The sequence below is a fragment of the Chionomys nivalis genome, chromosome 25 (genome assembly GCF_950005125.1).
Source record: "Chionomys nivalis chromosome 25, mChiNiv1.1, whole genome shotgun sequence".
In the NCBI taxonomy this organism is placed as follows: domain Eukaryota; kingdom Metazoa; phylum Chordata; class Mammalia; order Rodentia; family Cricetidae; genus Chionomys; species Chionomys nivalis.
The window spans coordinates 1,671,226-1,693,310 of record NC_080110.1 but is presented as its reverse complement, the minus strand read 5'-3'; the positions used below and the strand labels follow the sequence as shown (position 1 = coordinate 1,693,310).

At 43.5% G+C, this 22,085-nt stretch overlaps 1 protein-coding gene across 6 annotated transcripts in view; it reads left to right on the top strand.

Annotated features, from left to right (window-relative positions):
- Positions 1-22,085, top strand: part of Ric8b (RIC8 guanine nucleotide exchange factor B) — a 94,642-nt gene that overhangs the window by 26,546 nt on the left and 46,011 nt on the right. For all 6 annotated transcript variants that reach the window (XR_009056340.1, XR_009056341.1, XM_057757651.1 and 3 more), the window contains exons 3-4: positions 4,349-4,957; positions 15,527-15,621. Coding sequence is in view for 4 of the 6 variants with exons in the window: in XM_057757651.1 (XP_057613634.1) it covers positions 4,349-4,957; positions 15,527-15,621 (704 nt within the window). In the remaining 2 variants the exon portion in view is untranslated. The remainder of the gene's footprint in view (positions 1-4,348; positions 4,958-15,526; positions 15,622-22,085) is intronic.

Below are 22,085 nucleotides of genomic sequence, written 5' to 3'. Positions count from 1 at the left end.
AAGCTCAGAACGTAACTGTTGTAAGGTGAACACCATGTCTAATTATACAACTAGAACCCTAAAGGAACTTCTTAATGGCAAAGTCAGATATTAAGGAAGATCTTCCTGATTCAAACAGCATTGCAGTACATTTTATTTATAAAAACAAGTCCTTGTGCTGCCAGACAGCTTGTGTTGTTGAGGCAAACCATAGGAAAAACCAGGACAGATGTACTGAATACAGGATAATAACTACAAATTGTGGCTAGGATATTCCTTGGGAAGGAAGAATGTTGGCAGTTAAAATGGTTAGGGAAAACTTAGAAAATGACTGAACTGCAGGCAGAGAGGGATTGGTGCACGCAGAGGAGAGAGGGTCAGAACACCAGAGAGCTGCATGTGAGAATTGGTCAAGAATTGCAGACTCAGAGGGTGCCTTGTTCGAACAGTACGAGAGAAAACTCGAAAGACAGGGTAGGCCAGCAGGAATGCTGTTTACATAAAGGTGTTTGTTCCCCAGAACTCGCATGTTCACATGTTGAAAGGAAAGAACCAACTTCCAGAGTTGTCCTTCGACCCCTGCCAGTGTGCATGCACACAAATACATGTTTTAAAAAGTTTAAAGACAGATCAGAGGATCTTATATGCCAAAGTAGAGACTGCAGGATTTTTTTGTCTCATGAGACCTGTGCTAAATCTTTATCACATGCCAGGTGTTGATCTAAGTGTGTGTGTGAGATTAAAGATAAGTGCAATGTCCAGAGAAGAAAAGTGACTGAACCAAGTTCATACCAGGAGAAATACAAGAGGCAGGATTTGAATCCAGACAAGTAAAATGCCCTCTCTTGTTCCTGTTCTGGTTGTAGTGGCCTTGGTAAGATGAACAGGTTTTCGAGCCCAGAGTCAACCTTAAACATGTAATGTGCCTCTCACATGGTTGGTTTCCAGTTTTCTTTAAGAAAAGATGATGATTCAACAACAATACCCATTCCCTGGCTGTCGATGTGTATGCACTGGAGAACTATTGGGCACTTACACTTAAGTTTTTCTTACTGGGACTTACACTTTGTCTTTGTAGGCATACAGTGTGTTTTAAGAGTAAAATCAATTTGAATATTGGTCTGTAGCCGAGTGATAGAGAGCACTTATGTGCCACCCACAAAGCCCTTGGTTCAGTCTACAGCACCACTACAAACTCAATACATACTGGGAAAGTCATCCATGCAGTCAGACAGAGCCATGGAGAAGGCTGCCTCTTCAGCCCCTTGCTTGGTTTAAACATAAACACCCAATTTTTCTGACTGATCCAAATGTGGTACACAATTGTTTTCTTCTAAAATCCTTTGAGTAGAAATTATTGTGAATAGTAAGTATATCTATTAGATACCCCTTGCTTCTTTTATACGTTTTCTTTTATGTGTTTGTAGTGTGTGTGCATATGTGTGTGTGTTGGATATGGATGCACATTTGTGTGCAGGTCGGCTGTGTGTGTACCCAAGACTGATATCACGTGTCTTCTTGGTCACCCTTCATCTTACTTATTGAGACAGGGATCTTGTTTGAATCCAGAGCTCACCTGTACACTAGTTGAAATAAGCAGGTTGGTCCAGCGATGCTGTTTGTGCCCCCTGCCCTCTGGAATTCTAGGCAGACTGCCATGCCTACCCAACACACACTGAAGTCTAGGGCTCCAGGCTCTGATCCTCATGTTTACATGAGGAGCACTTACACCAAAAGCACCTCTCCAGTTCTACATGTTCTTAAGTACTTGTATTTTCAGAAAGTAAGTTGACATCTAAGAACTGACATTACACGATGGTAAAAAGCTGCCTACAGTCACTGAGTGAGGTGTCGTCGTGAGGTGACGTGCTCGGGAGAAACTAGATGGCAGCTGCTGGAAGCCAGAGCTCTTGTCTTTCGTTCCAGGAGATGTGTGGTGACCTCTAGGTGTAAAGTATAAACTCTGTAGGCCTCTCTGACTTCGTAGACTTTCTTCTTAGGTCTGTTTGTAGCCTTGGCTATTCAAGTCACCTGCATGCTGTCTTCTTTCTTGTGTCTGAAGACTTTTGTTATTGTTCTTGTTTTGAGTTTAGAAGGTAAAGGTATCTGTGTACTATACCACATTCACATGTTACATTTTATACTTATTTAATTCCATAGTTATTTTCTTACTCTTTTTTATTATGTGTATGGGTGTTTTGTTGGTACATATGCTTGCACCATGTACATGCAATGCCCATGGAGTCCAGAAGAGGCGTTGTATCCAGGGATGTAACACATCCCTGAAAATGTGTTACCGGTAGGTAGGTGTGAGCCTCCATGTAGTTTCTGGGAATCAAAGCCAGGGCCTTTCAAGAGCAGCCAATGTTGAGCCATCTCTCCAGTCCTGTATTCCAGACTGGAGACTGTATTGGTTTCATGTACAGAAAGACAGATCATTTCTTTCTTGAAAACACTGTGTGGTGATAAAGATTATTTGATTTTACCTCAGGATCATACCACATGAAAAATAGTATGCACAATGTGTGTGTGTGTGTGTGTGTGTGTGTGTGTGTGTGTGTGTGTGTGTAAGTCTGGTAGATCTGAAATGGAAGCAGTTCCCTGCCCCATGTAATTCTAACTGCCACACTGTAGCCCTGGACGACACCCGCTTAAAACACTGCCTTAACAGTGACATAAAGACATTAAAAGAAAGCCATGGTACCAGATGAGGCAGGGTAGAGTTGACATGGTTATATAGTGTTTTTTTTTTTTTTTAACTTGTCTAGTAGAGCTCCTTATTACCTTTAGAAAACGTTTATATTAGAATTAGTATTTCTATTAGTTATATCAATAGCCTGTATCTGGACGTTGCACGTGACCTGGGAGTCTTGGCAAAATCATGTTTGACCCCAAGTAGCTTCTTTTTGAAGAGCTAAAGTCTAATGATAGGCTAATAGAAACTTCATTTTAAAAGTCTTACTGGTCACCGGGCAGTGGTGGCGCACGCCTTTAATCCCAGTACTCGGGAGGCAGAGGCAGGTGAATCTCCGTGAGTTTGAGGCCAGTCTGGTTACAGGGCACAGAAACCCTTGGCAAAACGCTAATACACATAAAATAAAATTAAAAAAAATCTTACTTGCTGTGTCTGTTGTTTCTAAAGAATATTGGAATACAGATATGTCTTAATAGAATGTTAACACTTACTTGGTCTGTATATGAGATTAAGTTTGAGAGATGCAGACCTGCAGTTTAAGAAGATAGCTCACAAAGAATTTTGAGGCCGTGTTATTAAATTTGGCAATACAAATACTTTTGAAACATAAGATTAAGGACTGGAGAGAGAACTCAGCTGTTAAGAACACTTGCTGCCCTTCCAGAGGACCAAAGTTTGGTCCCAGTACCCACACCTGGTGGCTCACAACTGCCTGTAACTCCAGCTCCAGGGGAGCCAACATCCTCTTCTTGCCTCCCTGGGCACCCACACAGAACTATTGTGGTGGCGCAAATGAATGTAGACAGATTATATAGATATATACAGCTTTAATAAGGAAATAAACTTACAGGACCACAGGTTCCCGCGGTGTACCGGAAAAGCGGAGCAAAAGAAAAAGGGCTGCTGGGCTCACGCCCGGCAGATTTATCCGTAAACATTAGCCCGAGGCGAACACGCCCCCAATGGGTGGGGCTATGTCCCTACATCTCCCCCTTTTGTCTAAATAAGATAGAACCAAACCAAATACAACTATATACAATAATAACAAATAATAAATATAACAAACAATATTGAGGACAAAACTTTTGCTAAACATTCTATCTCAAGGAGTCTAAATAACATAGAGAGTAACTACAATTATATAATCTTCAACTCCGTCAAAGATCTGAGAAGGGAATAAATATTACTTAACAATCGAGAGATATCCAAAATGTGGGACATAGCCCCTACAAACTATGGACCAGTTCTCCACTTATAGCCTTACCTCTTGGGAGGAACAGCTGCGTTTTGCCCTCTTTTCCCCTTTGCCCCAATACTATGCTTTTTAAAGCCCTGCTAAGATTAAAATTATGGAAGATACTTTAGTGATTTAAGACAAAAAAAATGTGATTTTTAAGTAAGAAAAACAATGGACTGAGAAGGCAGTGACTGCATCCTTCAGCTCTTCCAGTGCTGCAATCCACTGCCCAGTGCCAGCTCCTCACCCTCTCCGGCCCTCGATTTCCATATCTGTAGAAGTGAAAGATGTGTACTAAACAGAAGTTGCCTTCTGGTTCTGATGTTTTTGAGATTTATATAAAAAAAATAGAGTCCTTTTACAACCAGATCTTGAGCCTACACTGTTTGAAGTAATATCAGCCAGATAGTGATTTTTGCATACTTGTTGTTTTTCAGAAACTCTGTGAAGGCATATTTAAAGTCCTTGTAAAGGATGTCCCAACAACCTGTCAAGTGTCCTGCCTGGAAGTGCTCCGCATTCTCTCCAGAGACAAAAAGATTTTAGTTCCTGTAACAACTAAAGAAAATATGCAAATACTGCTGAGACTAGCCAAGCTGCACGAGTCAGATGATTCTTTGGAAAAGGTGTCAGAGTTCCCGGTTATTGTGGAATCGTTAAAGTGTCTGTGTAACATCGTGTTCAACAGTCAGATGGCCCAACAGCTCAGCCTGGAACTGAATCTCGCTGCAAAGCTCTGTAACCTCCTGAGAAAGTGCAAGGACCGAAAATTTATCAATGACATAAAGTGCTTTGACTTGCGTTTGCTCTTCCTCTTGTCACTTTTGCACACTGACATCAGGTCACAATTGCGCTATGAGCTCCAGGGACTCCCGCTGCTAACCCAGATCTTGGAAAGTGCCTTTAGCATCAAGTGGACCGATGAGTATGAGTCGGCCATAGATCATAATGGACCTCCTCTTCCACCTCAGGAGACAGACTGTGCCATCGAGGCCCTCAAAGCTCTCTTCAATGTGACAGTAGACAGTTGGAAGGTGCATAAAGAGGTAAGGTTGGGAGGAGCACACACATCCACCTGGAATCAAGGATATGGGTTGCTGCACACAAAAGAGGAATGCTAAGTTGGGAAATGAAAAAGTGTTCCTTCACTAGTTGGTTCTCTAAACTGCAAGGTATATTAAGTTGTAATCTTTCAAGGGCTGGAGAGATAGCTCAGCAGTTAAGAGTACTGGCTGCTTTTCCAGAGGACCTGGATTCTGTTCCCAGCACTCACTTGGTGACTCACAACCATCTCAACTCTAGTTCCAGGGGATCTGATGCTCTCTTCTGGCCTTCGTGGGTAATAGGCCCACATGTGGTACAGATACACATGCAAGCAAAACACCTATATGCATAAATAAACTAAAAATAATGGGGTAAAGAAAGAATTCCATTTTGTAGGATGGCAGATAGAGTCTTCCGAGTTCTATAATCTTATCTTTTTTGAGTGACAGCCTGGGGAGAAGCAGCAGGCTAATGATAGGTGTTTGTATTGACTTCCATCTTGGAAGTTAAAGTAAACCCCATCAACTGAGCTTCGCCAACCACAGCTGATGTCCATTGGGAAGAGAAAAACCATTGAGTGCACCTGCCACTGCAGTCCACAAGGTGTTATGTTGTAGTGCACCTGTCACTGCAGTCCACAGGGTGTTATGTTGTAGTGCACCTGTCACTGCAGTCCACAAGGTGTTATGTTGTAGTGCACCTGTCACTGCAGTCCACAAGGTGTTACGTTGTAGTGCACCTGTCACTGCAGTCCACAAGGTGTTACGTTGTAATGCATCTGTCACTGCAGTCCACAAGGTGTTACGTTGTAGTGCACCTGTCACTGCAGTCCACAAGGTGTTACGTTGTAATGCACCTGTCACTGCAGTCCACAAGGTGTTACGTTGTAATGCATCTGTCACTGCAGTCCACAAGGTGTTACGTTGTAATGCATCTGTCACTGCAGTCCACAAGGTGTTACATTGTAATGCATCTGTCATTGCAGTCCACAAGGTGTTACATTGTAATGCATCTGTCATTGCAGTCCACAAGGTGTTATGTTGCAGTGCTATGAAGCCTTCAGAGGCCTAGACTCACAATAAGATACTTAGTTTATGTGCGGCCTTAGGAAACAGGCTAATTATACCAAAAAGGGGGAAATGTTTTAAGCCACTCTACTTATTTCTAGACTAAGATCTTCCTCTGTGGCCTGAGCCTTCCAATAACCCCAAGTGAGGTGGGTTGGATAGTTTATATTTGAGTTCCTGCAAGAACAGTGGGCTGAACTTGAAATGTAGTCTGAGAAGCTCACAGTTCTAAGTGAGGAGCACACTATTGTTCATCAGGAACTCAGCATCTCACGTTCTCTTCATTAACTTTAAAAACCAGCACAGTTCAGCTCCCACCTTTGAGGCTAGCATTTGCCCTGTGTATTTGAAGTAATTCTCACCCGTGTTTTTGCCAGCAGCCAGTAGGAGAAGGATTATCTCAGCGCAGCTATAGTGGGGCACACAGGCATCTGAGTTGTACAGCGCAAATATTTGAAGATGAGTGCTAACAGCTGTTTGAGATGACTGCAGTGTAGTCTGCCTTGCTGAGACTTGGCAGGAAAAGATGTGAGAAGCCCACATGCTCCATGTATGCTTTCAAACCAAATATTTGGAAGTATTTAAAATGTTATGTCTCTGCTTATATGGTACCTTCTGTGGTTATTTTTTTTACACTGTTTGTGTTGGTGTTTTTAAGATTTCCAATTGGTTGTAAAAGTGCCTCTGAGACTGTTGGTTTGCCATTGTTACACTGCACTGTTTGGATCCTGACAAGATGGCTTCTACCTCAGTGGCTGCTCCACAGTGTGTGGGGGGGGCCCGTGGTGAGAATCAGTACTGGAGACGAGCGTATGGTAGTGTTTCAGCTAAGTGACTGTGGCATTGGAGAGCTCTGGAAACGGTGAAGTGGTAAAGCCTCGTTCTGTGTTCCAGGAAACTCATTCTTCGAGACGCAGGCTCTCCCACAAAGGGTCAGTGGTCCTAGAATAGGTTTATCTGTGTGAGCTGTGGGGCAGTCATGCAACATTTATGAAGTATGTGTCGTGAGTGGGACACTGGGCCAGTGCTGAAGTCTTCAAAAATATAAACAGTACTGAAAATAGGATCTTTGACAACCTATTTATAAAAGAGTGTCTTCATGTGGCTGTTTCAGCAGTCGCTCGGCAGTGTTTATAAACAGTTGCTAGACATTGTCCCAGCATTGGAGAACACACTGGCAAATACTAAGCAGCTTTGCCTTTGTGAAACTTTAGTTTTGTAGGTGGAAACGGACAATAAGTCAGCAGGTAGTTGGGTGCCAGGATGGAGACACTTCTGAATCAGCCACATGCAGAATGCAGGATGCAGGGATAAAAGTTTCCTAGAAATAAATACCACTTGCAGGACGCAGAGAGCAAAGCACAGGGTGCCTTTTTCTGGGACACTCACAGCTCGGCTACAGCACAGAGAGGCTGGATGGGAAGGCCCACTTCCTTGGAGTCCATGTCTTGTTTTTGTCAGACCAAGGACATTTTCTTCAGTTGAGTGAGCCAGTGGAATGGTTAATGCTTTAGGTACCAACCAAAATAAAGCTATATGAAAAAGCAACTGAAGAATCCACTTTAAAATAAATAATATTTTTCTTCTTAGGAAAGTAATGTAGATTTATAGGTTATACAAGAACCAGCCACGTAAAGGACCAAAAGATGTGAACTACCTGTAGACCCCCCCAAGAAGGCGAGCTCTGTTCACCCTCCATCACTCTTCCTGCATAATGTGAGCAGAAGGGAACTTCCCCAGAGTGCAGTCACTGTGACCTCATCTCCTCCATGCTGCCCTTGAAGAACAGTGCTTTTCAGGGCTGAGGGCAGGCTCAAGTCACCTCCTAGATTAGCTCCAGATTTGAGCCTCCAATTTGCCAAGATAAATCGTTTTTAAGAATAAGGCTCTCAAAATGCATTCCCTCTGGCAGAAAGGTCCCTTGGAGTGGGTTGTGGGGTGAATCTCCCAGGCTCTTCATCTCTACCCTAAAAAGAGAAATTTTAAAAAGAAAGATGGAACCTTTAAAAAATTATAAACCTTTGGAAAAAATAGCTATTGCTATTCTCTTTAAACTTTTGACTAAGATTTTGTTTGGAGACTAAAAGGTTCTGCAGCCAAGACAAATTTGATGGCTGCTCTCTCGCCCAGAAATACTAAAGATGATGAATCTTATGGAAGAATACTTGTACATTGAAAAACACTTGTGAGGGTAAATAAAACCACTGAGTATACATATAAAAATAGAAGTATTTATATTTATCAACCTTTTACAGCCTTTCTCATTTAAGCATGAGTATAGTTAATTTTCTTGTGAAGTCTACATTCCTGAAATTGATGGAAAAAGTCAAAAAAATTTTTTTTTAAATACATACTGCCCGAGTGTATCTATCTACACTGTTTTAAACCCTAGGCATCTGACTAAAAATATTTATGCCCATGTTACACTAACAGCTAAAGAAAATAGAGATATTTGGCTATGGTTCTAGCTGTTTCTGCAGGTATTTTTATTTCATTTGCATTTCACCAAAAGCAGAAAGTTAATGACTGGGTTTTTCTTGAGGTTTCACAGATTCGTTTCACTTCTTTCTGCCTCGGCATTAAAGTTCCTGCCTCCTGCAAATGCATTATAGTGGCTTAATCTGAAGATCCCCTTCCTTAAGCTGGTGTCATCTTCACCTGTGAATTCAGCTTTCTTCTCTCCCCTCCCCCCCCCTCCCCCCCCCCCCCCCCCCCCCGGCACTCTTTCCTGTCTCCCTCTCCCTTTCTTAAGAATAGTATTTGAACAAGTAAGATGATAAAAGCTTAGTTCCAGAAAGGGTAGTTTTAAAATAATCTTGTCTTTCCTATTTTATTTCCCCCAACATCTCTGTTGATGGAGCAATCTGTGTTTTCCAGAGATCCCTGACTTAGTTCCCATTCCCTTCCTCATGTGTCCAAGTATCATGCAGTAAGAGGAGCACAGGGTTAGCAGGCAGATTGGAGACAGACGGAATTCCAGAAAATGCAATGTGTGCAGGGTTAGCAGGCAGATTGGAGACAGACGGAAGTCCAGAAGATACAATGTGTGTACCAGGCAGCCCAAGGAACATTAGCTGAGAGTTGCCATAGGAGCACAAGAGGTGATGTGCAACGGCCTTCTGTATATGTATTGCTCTTATTAGTTAATGAATAAAGCTGCTTTTGCCTGTGGCAGGGCAGAATATAGCCAGGCTGGAAGAGATATAGAGAGAGTAGGTGGAGTCAGGGAGGCACCATGTAGCTGCTGAAGGAGACACACCAGAGAAACTTACCCCTTACCTGGTGGTGATACACAGATTAATAGAAATGGGCTAATTTCAGATAGAAGAGTTGGTTAGAAATACCCTTCAGCTATTGGCCAAGCAGTGTTGTAATTAATATATTTTCTGGCTCTGGGTAGACCAGGAACGACTGAGCAGTCTCCACTTGCAGGATGGTTCTAGAGACTTTGAAGGAAATGTAGAAAAGGGTAGAATATTAAAAAAAAAAAAAAAAAAAAAAAAAGCTCAGGCTATACAGTGTTTAATTGTTGAATCATTTCAACAGTTACTTGTTTTGTGCTAGTTTGTGCCAGATTCTAAACACGGCAAAAATGCAAGGTAGAGTGTAACCTCTCTCGAGGCACTGATACCCTGACAGGGCAAAGCACACAGACACAGGTAAATGCAGCTGTCCTACTCCAGGTCTGTGGTGAAGAGATCACTCTGGAGAGGTCCCTGTACGGTGTCCTGAGGTGGTAGAGACCTCACATGGTGGGAGAGCCTGCATAAAGAAGCATGTGGATCTGAGGGACACACTCTAACGCACACCTCTGGGGACAACGCCCACCCGTTCATTAGTGCAGAGCCCCCATCACCTTAAACACTTTGTTTTCTTGGTTTTAGAGATAGGGTTTCGCCGAGTGTCGCGGAGCCCACTCTGTAGACAGGGCTGGCCTCAAACTCCGAGCTCCGCCTGCCTCTGCCCCTGAGTGCGCCACCACCCCTGGCTGACCTTAAGCACTTCTGAAGTACCCTGTCACCCATGTCCACTACCATGGAAGGTAGATTTCAGTATGAGCGTGAAAGGAACTTTTCAAACTATAAAAAGCTGGGGTTTTTTTTCATAGTGTTTGCAATTTTTCAATATTCTGTATATTTGAAAACAACCACTTTCATCATGCCTGGGAGAACCAAATACCGTGTATTCCCGGTCTTTGGGCTCTCTCAGGCATGGGTAGCTAGGTCAGACTTTGATGAATGGTTTTGCAGATAAAGTGGAGTCTTGCCCAGTTTGTGTGAGAGGAGAGTGGCACTAACAGCAGACCCTACGTAAAGAGTAACAGCTGTGTGAACTCTGAGATTTTCTGCCTCTTCAGCCTGCCCGTCTCAGGTCAGAGGAGAGATGAGAATACTGATTTCCTAAAGACCGCATGTCTGAGTTCATAAAGCAATAAGACCCGTGTGTGCTGTTTATCTAATGCTTCACTAAGAGAAGGTGCATTTACTCCTGGTGTCGGTCAGATAGGAATGTTAGCTCTGCTGGACGCATGAGGACACTGAGGACACGTAAGAGATCAGAGAGCTGAGATTACGTGGGGAAATGTACAGAGTGGTCGCCAACAGAGGGAAATAGTGTCCCTGTGGATTTATACACACCACATACATGCAGGTACCCACAGAGGCCAGAGGGCATCTGATCTCCTGGAACTGGAGTTAATGGTGCTCGTGAATGCTGGTCACTGAACACAATTCCTCTCAAGAGCAGTAAAATACTCTGAATCACCGAGCCATCTCTTAACACCTAAACTTATTTTATGTTTTTGAGGCAGGGTCTCACTGTGTAGCCCTAGCTGGCCTGGAATTCACTATGTAACCAGGGTAGCCTCCAACACACAGGTATCCTCCTGCCTCAGCCTCCCAAGTGCTGGGATTAAAGCTGTATACTGCAACACCCAACAGTAAATTTTAGTTTTAAAATTTATCTTTGTGTATGTGTGTGTGTGAGAGAGAGAGACAGAGAGAAAGAGACAGAGAGAGAGAGAGAGACAGAGAAAGACAGAGACAGAGAGAGACAGAGAGAGAGAGGTGATGTACACATTCCATCATTCACATGACAGAGATCAAACGACAACTTTGTAGAATTGGTTCTCCATCCATCTTAGTTCAGGGATGGAGCCTATGTCATCAGGCTTTCATGACAAGCATATTTATTTATTTATTTATTTATTTATTTATTTATTGCCTGCTGCACCATCTCTGGCCCCACTGCCTTTGTTGAGTAATTGTTGTTAAAGTAGCACGCCTCTGACACATTTGTTGAGATGTAGACTGGAAGAGTAGAATGCAGTGTACAAGTGAACCACATGCACACACGACTGCTTATGATACCTGGAAGGATAAGCAAGGGGTTTTTTGTTTTTTGTTGATAAATGATACTAGTTCTAGTGGATGGGAAATGGATTTGAATCCTTTATATAATACACAAAAAATTGACCTGAGGTAGGAGACCTAAATATACAAATAAAATATTAAAGTTTATAGAAGATTGCCTTCATGATTTTTATCTCAAACAACTCAAACATTTCTGAAATAAGCAAAGACTTTTAAAGAAAATAAGGACAAAACCATAAAGGAAAATTAATTGATCTTAATTAAAATAAATTCAAAGATGACAGTGCTGTCGAGGATAGGAAAAGGCTTCTGGAACCCCAGTACTCAGAAGGCGCACATGAAGGGTGGGATCTGCACCACAGGTCCCCTGAGCACGCTGCAGATGCCCACCGATGTGTGCACACCGTCAGCCCCACAGTAAAGTAGGCAGAGCTTGAGTAGGAACTTCAAAGAGCTGTGCCAGTGCCCGGGGAACACAGGCTGCTCTGGGCTGTCATCTTCACACCACGTGTGCAGGAAGTGAGGAGAGTGTCAGAAGACCCTGCTGGAGTTGGCTGTGCAGGGTGGGGCGCCTGCTTTGTGAGATGTTTTCCTAACTGTATGCTTGGGAAATACCGTTTGGCAGTGCTCTCTAGAAACGTCAGCATGTAAAGTGTGAGTGTAAAGGTTCTGATGATTCAGCGTTCCCTCTAGGTATGAACCCAGGATATTCCAGTGACATGTAACAAGTGTGTTGATGGCAGCAGTCTCAGAAAGCCCCACACAGGAAGACAGAGTTCCCACTGAGAGAAGGGTGACTCGGTAGATGGTGATATATGTTCGGTGCACTCATGTGATAGCAGTGCTCTTTTGTGTCTATATGTGTTCGCGTATGTGGGCTTGCATGTGTGCATGTGTGTGTGTGTCAACTGTCTTGTTCAATCACTGCCCACTTTGTTCTCACTGAAACTAGAGCTCACTTTATCCACTCAGCCATCTACCCAGTCCCAGCAGGGCTCCTGCACCATCCCCAGCAGTGCTCCTGCACCGTCCCGTCCCCAGCTGTGCTCCTGCACCATCCCCAGCTGTGCTCCTGCACCATCCCCAGCAGTGCTCCTGCACCCTCCCCAGTCCCCAGCTGTGCTCCTGCACCATCCCCAACAGGGCTCCTGCACCATCCCCAGCTGTGCTCCTGCACCAGCCCCAGCAGTGCTCCTGCACCAGCCCCAGCGTTCTCTTCTGCGGTGAAGTCCCAGATGGTTTTCACTTTCAGAATGGTACTCTTCTATGTACTGTGTCACAGAGGGTTTCTTGAGCTCACATGTTTTTGCTGTGGCAGATGAGGGGTCATCTCAGCACTTAAAGTAACACTGCTGTCAAGCACAGAAAGAACCACTCCAACACATACAGCATGGGTCAGTCTCAACCAGAGAGAAACTGGGAGTCCGTTCTATTCCAGCCATAAAAGTTTAGTGGCAACCAAACTCACGAATGTGAGGTTGGAAGTTGGAGCTCTGGAGGATGCCGTCTGCGTGATAGGAGAGTTCTGGGGTTCTTAGTACTGACATTAGTCAGTCTCGTGGTGCTTATAATCGCTATTCATTTTGTGAAAAGTTGTTCAACTATGCACTTAGAATTAGGGCAGTTTTCTCTCTACATGTTTTACTTGACACTTGAATTAGAATTTATTGTTCACCTGTTTAAACACATACCTTCTGTCTTCATGAAGATAATAGTGGAGGAAGTATAAGTTCAGTTAAATATGTGAAATTACAAATTATTCCACAAAAGGAACTTTAACAAAACACAATGGTACAGATCAGGTGGCCACAAAAGGAGTTTCTTTAAGGTTGAAAAGGAATTAACAGCAGGAAGTAGAGGCAGGGCAGCCCATGTTCAGAAGTTGCTCTTCAAAGGGCCTTACGGGAGATGTAAGTAGACACAGGGCAAAGGGGACACTGCAGACAGAAAGTACAATTGGGAATAAGAGGTAAAGAAGGCAGTGGGGTGGGAAGTGGTGTTTACAGCTGTAGGCTGGAGAAAGGCCAACATGGATGGTTGTGTAGAGGCTTGTCATGCTGAACTGCACACCTGTAGTCTCTGGCAGTGAGCATGAGCAATACAGGCTGTGAGTTCAAGGACAGCCTGGCTTACATAGTGAGACCCTGTTACATAATTCAATCAGTCAATCAAGATCTGGAGATGTGGCTCACGAAAAGCCCAGGGTTCTACCGCAGTTTTCACAGCCAGGACAGGGTTTTTGTTTGTTTGTTTGTTTTCCAGGACAGGGTTTCTCTGTGTAACAGCCCTGGCTGTCCTGGAACTTGAAGACCAGACTGGCTTTGAACTCACAGAGATCCACCTGCCTCTGCTTCCTGCGTACTGGGATTAAAGGTGTGTACTTCGTCCACCTGGTATAAATATATATGTACACATACTTATGTTATTATAGGAGGTAATTTTATCAGTGGCTAAGCAATAGTTTAGTTTGACATAGGTTTCATGTAGGCAGGTAAGAGTATACTTATGAGAGAATTTTCACTCAAGAACTGGGGATGGGCAGTGAGGCGACAGCTTTCTCCTGGCCCTTAGGTGTTAGCACCCTTGGTTCCCATTGGCCCAGCTCTGACAGTCACACTCCCCTCCCTTTCGTGTTCTGCTCAGAGTTTAGAGCACTATCATGCGCACCATTTTCTTTCATGTCTGTGCAACTGTGTGGGAAGGGACTGAAGCCCAGAGACGTGTGACTGATGTGAGGTCCAGCCCAGACTCCTGCTTGACAGCCAGTGTGACACTGTCCCGTTCTGACTGAAGCTCTCATCTGTCTCAAATCTATATGCACTGTGCTGTTTAAAGTGTTTCCCAGCCATATTAGGAGTAATGAAAGTGTGCCCTATTGTGTGTTGGGGTCTGTGAGAGGAGTCTTAGAAACATGCACACATATTTCGCTTTAGGGAGCTTAGTTATTATTACTTTTGAAATAACTGAGAGCTGTACTGTAGCATATGCAGGCTGTCATGTTATCTCTTTTCTACTGTGTCCTGTTATGTATAAAGAGCTAGAGGACCTTGATGCAGGTGGTTAGTGAGATGGTTTGGCAGGTGACGTGCCTGCTGTGCAGACGTGAGGACCAGATTTCTGCGAAAGCACCATCCGAAGAGCCAGGTAGGTGTGACAGCCGCCTGGAGTCTCATGCCCCAGGTGAAGACAGGGTCTCTGCATCAAGCTGCCTCACTAGACTAGCCAAATAAGTGAGTTAGAGATTGAATGAGATGCTGCGTCAGGAAATAAAATAGAGAGTAATAAAGGAAGACATCCAGGATCAACCACTGGCCTCTGCACACAAGTGTGCACACACATAGACACACCGCACATATGCATGTACATTACACATGTGTACACACACCGAAAAAGGAAAAGAAACTGTAATGGCCCAAGACCTCATTATAGATGCAGAGGTAAAACAATTATTCAGTGCTTGCTTTATTTTTCATTGTGGGTCTCTTCTCTAGCTCTGTGTCTTTAATTCACTGCCAGTAGATAGGTATTGGGAAAGTAAGGGGATACAATTCTGATTATTTGTGGTACTTTGTTAGGCCTTAGAGATTAAGAAGATGGAGAAAAATGAAATTATTGGCCATCCATGGTGGTATATACATATTGCTAGCTCAGTACTCAGAAGTTCACAGGTTAAAGACTAGTCTGGATTACATAGTAAGACCCTCTCAAATAAATAAATAAAATAAAGAGTTGTGCTCATCACTTTTGAAAGCCAAGAGATAAAACTCTCATTAAGAATAGAGAACCAGTTATAAAGAACTGTCCGAATACCGTTTACACTTGTCTGAAGCTTTCTAGTGAGTAAACTGGCGCACTGTGCCGCAGTGAACAGAAGAATCTAGACTCTCTGGAGATGAGAAATCCTTAAGTGGAGCTGTTTTCACAAAGGTGAAACGGTGGCTCCATCAGCACCCTCTGGCACCAGCCATTCTGCAGGTGGTTGTGGCTGCTATCTCATGGCAACAGTTTGCTTACTGCTTTCAAGGTTTGGAGTACCTTGGCCTCCCCCTGTGTGGCAAAGGAATGCTTGGGGAACAGCGATGTGCGATTGCACCAGCCTCCCAACTCTTCCTCTCCTCTTTGTCCCCCACAGAGCGACTCTCACCAGTTCCGTGTCATGGCAGCTGTCCTTCGCCATTGTTTACTAATCGTAGGTCCAACTGAAGACAAAACGGAAGAGCTGCACAGGTGGGTACCATCCGTTCTTGCCATGTCTGTGTCTAGTTAGGAGCTAATTATGAGCATAAGAAAGTGAAAATACTGTGTTGAATCAGGTAGGCCAGAGATACGCCTTAGTGTGAAATTTGTGTCCTGTTCTCTTTGCCTTTGTTCTGTTGGACACCTGCGTAAGACTTTGGTGTTTGTCGTATTCGACCATAAACCCCAGAACAATAGCATCACAATCATGGAACAGCTTCTGTCTTTCCTTGTGCTAAGTGCTTTATGGAGGTTTGCTCCCAGGCTGGCAGTTACTAGTGGTAGAGTACTTGTCCACCATGTATGAGGCCCTCGGGAAAAAGAAAAGCTAACTTAGTTTTTCCCTTTTCTTTTGTTATTTTAAATTAAGGATTTTTTAATGCAATCTTTTCTCATTTTACATAGCTATCCCCATTCCCACTCCCACCCCACCTCCCCATCCACTCCTCAGACTTCCCATAGGGAGTCAACAAAGTCTGACACTTCATGGCAAGACCAAGGCCCTTTCCCCTGTATCTAGGCTGAACAAGGTATCTCTCCAAAAATAATGTGTTCCTAGATGCCAGTTCAAGCCCTAAGGATAAATCCTGGTCCCACTGCCAGTGGCCCCAAAAGACTGTTCAAACCTCAAATTAGGCATTCAGTGGGCCTAATTTGGTCCTATGCAGGTTCCCCTGCTATCAATCCAGAGTCAATGAGCTCCCAGTAGCTCAGGTCAGCTGTTTCTGTGGGTATCACCATCATGGTCTTGACCCCTTTGCTCATATTATCGCTCCTCTCTCTCTTGGGCTGGTCTCTGGTAGCTCAGCCCAGTGCCTCGCTATAGATCTCTGTATCTACTTCCATCAGTTGCTGGTTGAAGATTTTATGATGACAATTAAGGTAGTCATCAGTCTGATTACAGGGGAAGGCCAGTTTAGCCATCCTCTCCACTGCTGCTTAGAGTCTTTAGCTGGGGTCATCCTTGTGGATTCCAGGGGTTTTCCCTAGAGCCATGTTTCTCAGTAACCCTTTAATGGCTCCCTCAATCCAGATATCTCTTTCCTTTCTCTCCCTCACTGTCCTTCCCGCTTTTTGAGCATCTCATTTTCTTTATCCATTCTTCAAATGAGGGGCATCTAGGTTGTTTCCAGGTTCTGGCTATTACAAATAATGCTGCTATGAACATAGTTGAACAAATGCTTTTGTAGTATGATTGGCATCTCTTGGATATATTCCCAAGAGTGGTATTGCTGGGTCCTGAGGTAGGTTGACTCCCAGTTTTCTTATTTTAGTTATCATACCAACCTTTTGAGGTAGCTTTTTTTTTTATTTTCAAAGAATAAGAAAACTGAGGTCTCCGTTTCTTTACTATACTTAACTAATATTTTCACTATTTCATTTTAACGGTATTTAACAAAGAATATTTTATACAGTAATAATTTAAGTAAAAAACTACAAATTAAGAATATACTCATAATGTCTTCTATTAAGATATATTTGATAAGGCTGGGCAAGGTTGGCTCAGGAGAAATGCTTTCCATGTGAGCATGCGGATCCAGTTTGAACCCCCAGTGCTCTTACAGGATGGAGACAGAGCTCCTGAGTTAGCTAGCCTGGTGGGTGCAGCAGGAAAACAGAGGTCCAATATCAGAACACGGTGGAAGGCGGAGACCAAGTTGACCTGGGTTGTTTTCTGACCTCCCCGTGTGGCCAGCTACATTCACACACACACAACAGTATGCACATGTACCACACATACCCAGTGAAGTTTTATATACATATGTATGTGAGTATGTGTGTTGCACTTCTATAAAAACAGCAGTCCGGAGATGAGAACTGTGTGCTGTAAGACCCTGACTCCAAAAACCAAAAAATGTGCAAATATTTCCTTACCATGCATCAAACATTCCTTTAATTTTCCGGAGACATTTGCTTTTATTGCTTAATGAAAAAAAAAAAAAAAATTTTCCAGAGACAGTGCCCACATATCTGCACATCCTAAATGACCATATTAAGTGTTTTTACCCTTTATGATTTTTTTCCATAATCAAGCAACACTAACAGTTCCACATCAAAATTAAAAGTTTTGTTTCTTTTTTAAATGGGTTACCCCAGTCTGAGGAGCACATGGGCTGTAAGAGAAGGAAGTTTCGTGGCCACTGCTGTGCTGGCACAGATAGCTTGGCCAGGGGTCTCTGAGGAAAGGGTTTTCGATCTTAGCGCAGTTCTGGGTCTTTGTGAAGAGAGACACTGCAGAGGTTATTCAGATTTTAAAATGAAATCAGACTCGGCCTTTTACAGCCTTTTCCTCTCTCTGTAGTTGCTTTGATAAAATGCATCAGCTGTACTGTGCACAGAGAGATGCACCCCAGAGCCACAGTCAGGATCTCCAGGCTTTCTCAGAAGCCTTCCTGGGAGATTGCGGCTGCTGCTGACTTTGCAGTACCCTAGTATGGCCTTGCATGCCCTTTTAATCAGAAGAAAGCGATCAGTATCAGTTTGGACAGTGGTGGTTCCAGGCTAATCCACTTATGTGCCAAGAGCTGCCCCAGGGTCAGGGACTCTCCCTTGAGGTGTTGACTGGACCCAGCTCTGTGTAAGCCTGCACAGGTGCCAGCGCAGGCCAGGTATTTAAGATGAAACTTAAAAGGCATCTTTTAAATAGTATTTTTATTAATTTGTTGAGAATTTCATACAATATAATTCGATCATATTCACTTTCATCCCTGTTCTATTTCATTCTTGAAGTTATTTCCAAGGGTTTTTTTTTTTTTTTACTACTTTTTTCAGTGCTTTTGTTTTCGTTTGTTGTTGTTGTTTTAAGGAACACTGTAGAGATGGGTGACCCTGGATAGGGTAATATGTGGGTGTCTGTGAGGCTTCCTGGCCCAAGCTCAGTGAGTCCTAACAGCAGCTACATCCACTGTCTCTTCTGTTACTCTACCAAGCGTATTGGTTTGTAGGGAAGACTCGGTCCTAAAGTTTATAGATTGCTCCTCAGAGTTATAGATTCTCACTCAGAAAATCATTTTTGTGTTCATCCTTTGATCATATAAAGATATTTGTTTTCTGATACTCTAAATTTTTTTCCTGAAGCCAGAAATTCCATTCATATTAGATGATAAAGATGATAAAAAAAAAAAAAAAAACAAAGAGGCTGGCAAATTTCTGGTCAATTTCTCTCTAAGTCAGCATCATTGTTTCCATCAGAGAGGGGAAGCCCGTGTGGCCCGATACACAAGTTAGCGCTCAGGGCTGCGCAGCCTGAGCTCTGTTTCCACGCTCAGGTCTAGCAGTGGTCCTCTCTCCTGTTGATTATTCCTAGCGGCTGGAGTAGTGGTCGTTAGTATCAGCCACCTTTGTGCTGAACAATGCCCTGCTTCTATTTTGTCTCTACCATTTGATTGAAAGTATTTTAGTGCTCCTTATCACAATTAATAAGCTTACCCATTAATACTTAGACCCTCCCAAACTTGGACATTTCTGATTTATTGTGGATAGGAAATAGACAAGGATGGCCTCCAAGCTGCTAGGGAGGGCGAGACCCAGACATGGGGTAGATTGTTTGAGGCGCTCAGTTCTTCCACGTGCTGAGCTCAGCGTGTGCTTATCCATGTCTTCTACATGCTGAGGGCCCCAGCGTGTGCTTATCCATGTCTTCTCCATGCTGAGGGCCCCAGCGTGTGCGTATCCATGTCTTCTCCATACTGAGTGTCCCAACGTGTGCTTATCCATGTCTTTGATGCATCTTGAGTGAATTTTGTGCGTGTAAAATCCTCTTCTTTTGTTTGTATGTTGGATACCCAGCTTTGGTCATCATTTATTGAAATGGCCTTCCTTTCCGTGTGTGTGTAAGAGAGAGAGAATATTTCTGAATTCTTTATTTCCCATTGGTCCGAGTATCTTTAGGCCAGTTGTATACCTCTGTGCTTAAAGTAGAGTATTGTTTTCAAATCAGGAAGTTTGGTCCTCCAGGGTTGTTGAGGCTGTTGAGTCTCTTGACATTCCATATGCGTTTAAAGATGAGTTTTTCTATTTCTATAAAAATATCATTGAGGTATTGGTAGGAATTATCTTGAATTTCTATTCAACTCCTAACAATATTGTTTCCTAATTATCATATATTTCACTCTTTAAATGTTTGGAAATAAGATGACTTTATTTCCATTTATATTCACTTGCTAGTGAGCACTTAAGCCATGTGTTAAGTACCAATTTGAACTTTAGGGTTCAAAAAATGATGAAAACATATCGTCCATTCTCCGCAGCTCACCCGTTAGTAAATTAGCCAGTAAATGAGCCATCCCCTCCCCTATGAGCACCGTCGTGAGAAGTCAGAAAGGCAGGCCTTTGCTGCTCTAGTTAATGTTCTTGGCTCCTTTAAGCTAACTCTGTGGATAAGTTCTTCAGGTCCCGCTGAGTGCCTTGCTGGAACCAACATTACATGGGAGTCAAAGTTAAAGACAGTTCAAGGAGAGAACAGAAAGAGACCGACCACAAGGCAGTTCTGAGTAGTTTTCAGTGACTGAGTCTAGTATCAGGCGCTGAAGGGCCAGCTCCCTGTGGTCTGAAGGGAGGTCTTCCTCACAGGTTTGTCCTCTGCCTGTTGTTGCCCTCCTCCCACCTCTAGTCAGGCAACCTCCACAGCCCGGTGGGAAGTTACGGACTAATAGACCGCTTCATGTCCACTGTGCACAGAGTTGTTCTTCAAAAGCAGATGTCTGTGTACAAGAACTCTTCGTTGGGTTATGATGCCCACACCTAGGACCTGCAGCCCCATCTGGGAAAACTGTGTCCCCTGATCAGCTCCCTATTTCTTCTCTATACATGAGTCTGCCAAACCTTAACAACCTGCATGAGGTCCCACACAGCCATGTAAGTGCATACCATGCGTTTACTTAGAAGACAGCTTGGCCACATGGGGAAGGCGGGTAAGATTGTGCAGTCCTGAAAACCTTCACACTGTTTCTTGGCATAGCCATAGAAGCCTTGGATTGTCCCAGCCCTCCTACAGGACTTCAGGGAAAATGCTGTGTTGACTGTCATACAGACCCTGCGATGAGCCGGGCAGTGTGTTCCCACCTTGGCAGTGTGCCAGTTACATCAGTGTCTTCTGAATGAAAACTGTCTCTCATTGTGTGATAGTAGATAAATCCATGGAATTAGATCTGAGGCAGTGGCCTCACTCTTCGGGGAGCAGTCTGCTTTTGACAGGATCCCTCTTCCTATTGTCAAGCAAAAACATTTTCATGGCACTGATCCACTCTTTCCCCAGCCTCTGAAAGCCTCCCATTCTACAAACCAGATGGCTCTGTGTTCAAAATAGTCTGCCCCTCTTCTTCCCTCGACACACTCTGCTTATTTGGGCCTTTGCGTTTTCGCCGTCTGGAAATGCTGGAATGCTTTTTACCCAGGTATTCGAGGGCTTGGCTCCTTCTCATCGTGTAGCACTTAATCCAAATGTAACTTGCTCAGTTCGGCCTTCTCCAGCCTCCTAATTTAGACTAGTGCACACACACAAATACATCGTATCCCTATTTTATCATCTGCTTCATTTTTTTCGTGGCATTTATCACTAACCTAATGTTGTTCCTTTATTTTCTTGCACATTTATTATTTCCCTCCAGAAATAATAAGCTTAAAAAAAAAGATCAGGCTAGAGAGATGGTTCAGCAGTTAAAAGCACATACTACTCTTACAGAGTACCCGATTTCAGGTCCCAGCACCAATGTCAGGCAGCTCACAACTGTAACTAAGTCAACTCCAAGGGATTCAAGGCTCTCTTCTGGCCATGAGTACACCTACACACGTGTACATATCCACATATAGACACACAGACATACACAAAGTATTTCCTTTTAAAAGGGGATAAAAGAACTTACCTTCTTATTCCCTGACACCTAGACAAGTACACATACGTGCATATGAACACATACACACACACACACCTATGTATGTAGTATGTACAGTGAAAATTAATTGAACAGAAGGGTAGTTGGATAGACGACGATCTTGCCACCCTCCTAACAGTGATGGAAACTCAGGCAGGAACTTTCTCAAGCCCTCCGGTTGGCAGTACCAATAGATCTCTTGCAGTCTCTGTCTTTTTTCCTGCCAGTCTCTGCTGCGGGAGCTGCTTCTGCTTCTTCAGCCAATAGACTTTAAGATACCAGCCCACTTGGGCGTGGTCTGGTTTGCTTTAAAAAACAGCGGCAGCTGTGTGCTTGCTCTCTTGCTTCCGGCTCTGCTTCCAGCTCCTAGACTCCTTTCCTGAGGAGGGCTGTTGTCTGGGACGGTGATCTGTAAGTTTTTCCCCTTTAAATAAATAACCATTCTATTAATCATAATTCCAAACTGGTGTGGGATCGTTTGTGACTTACACCTTCAAGTCTCAGACATTTAAGCGACTGTTTTTACACATTTTGCTTTTGCCTCCTAAGACCTTATCCTGGCGTTATCTCTCCTTCTAGATC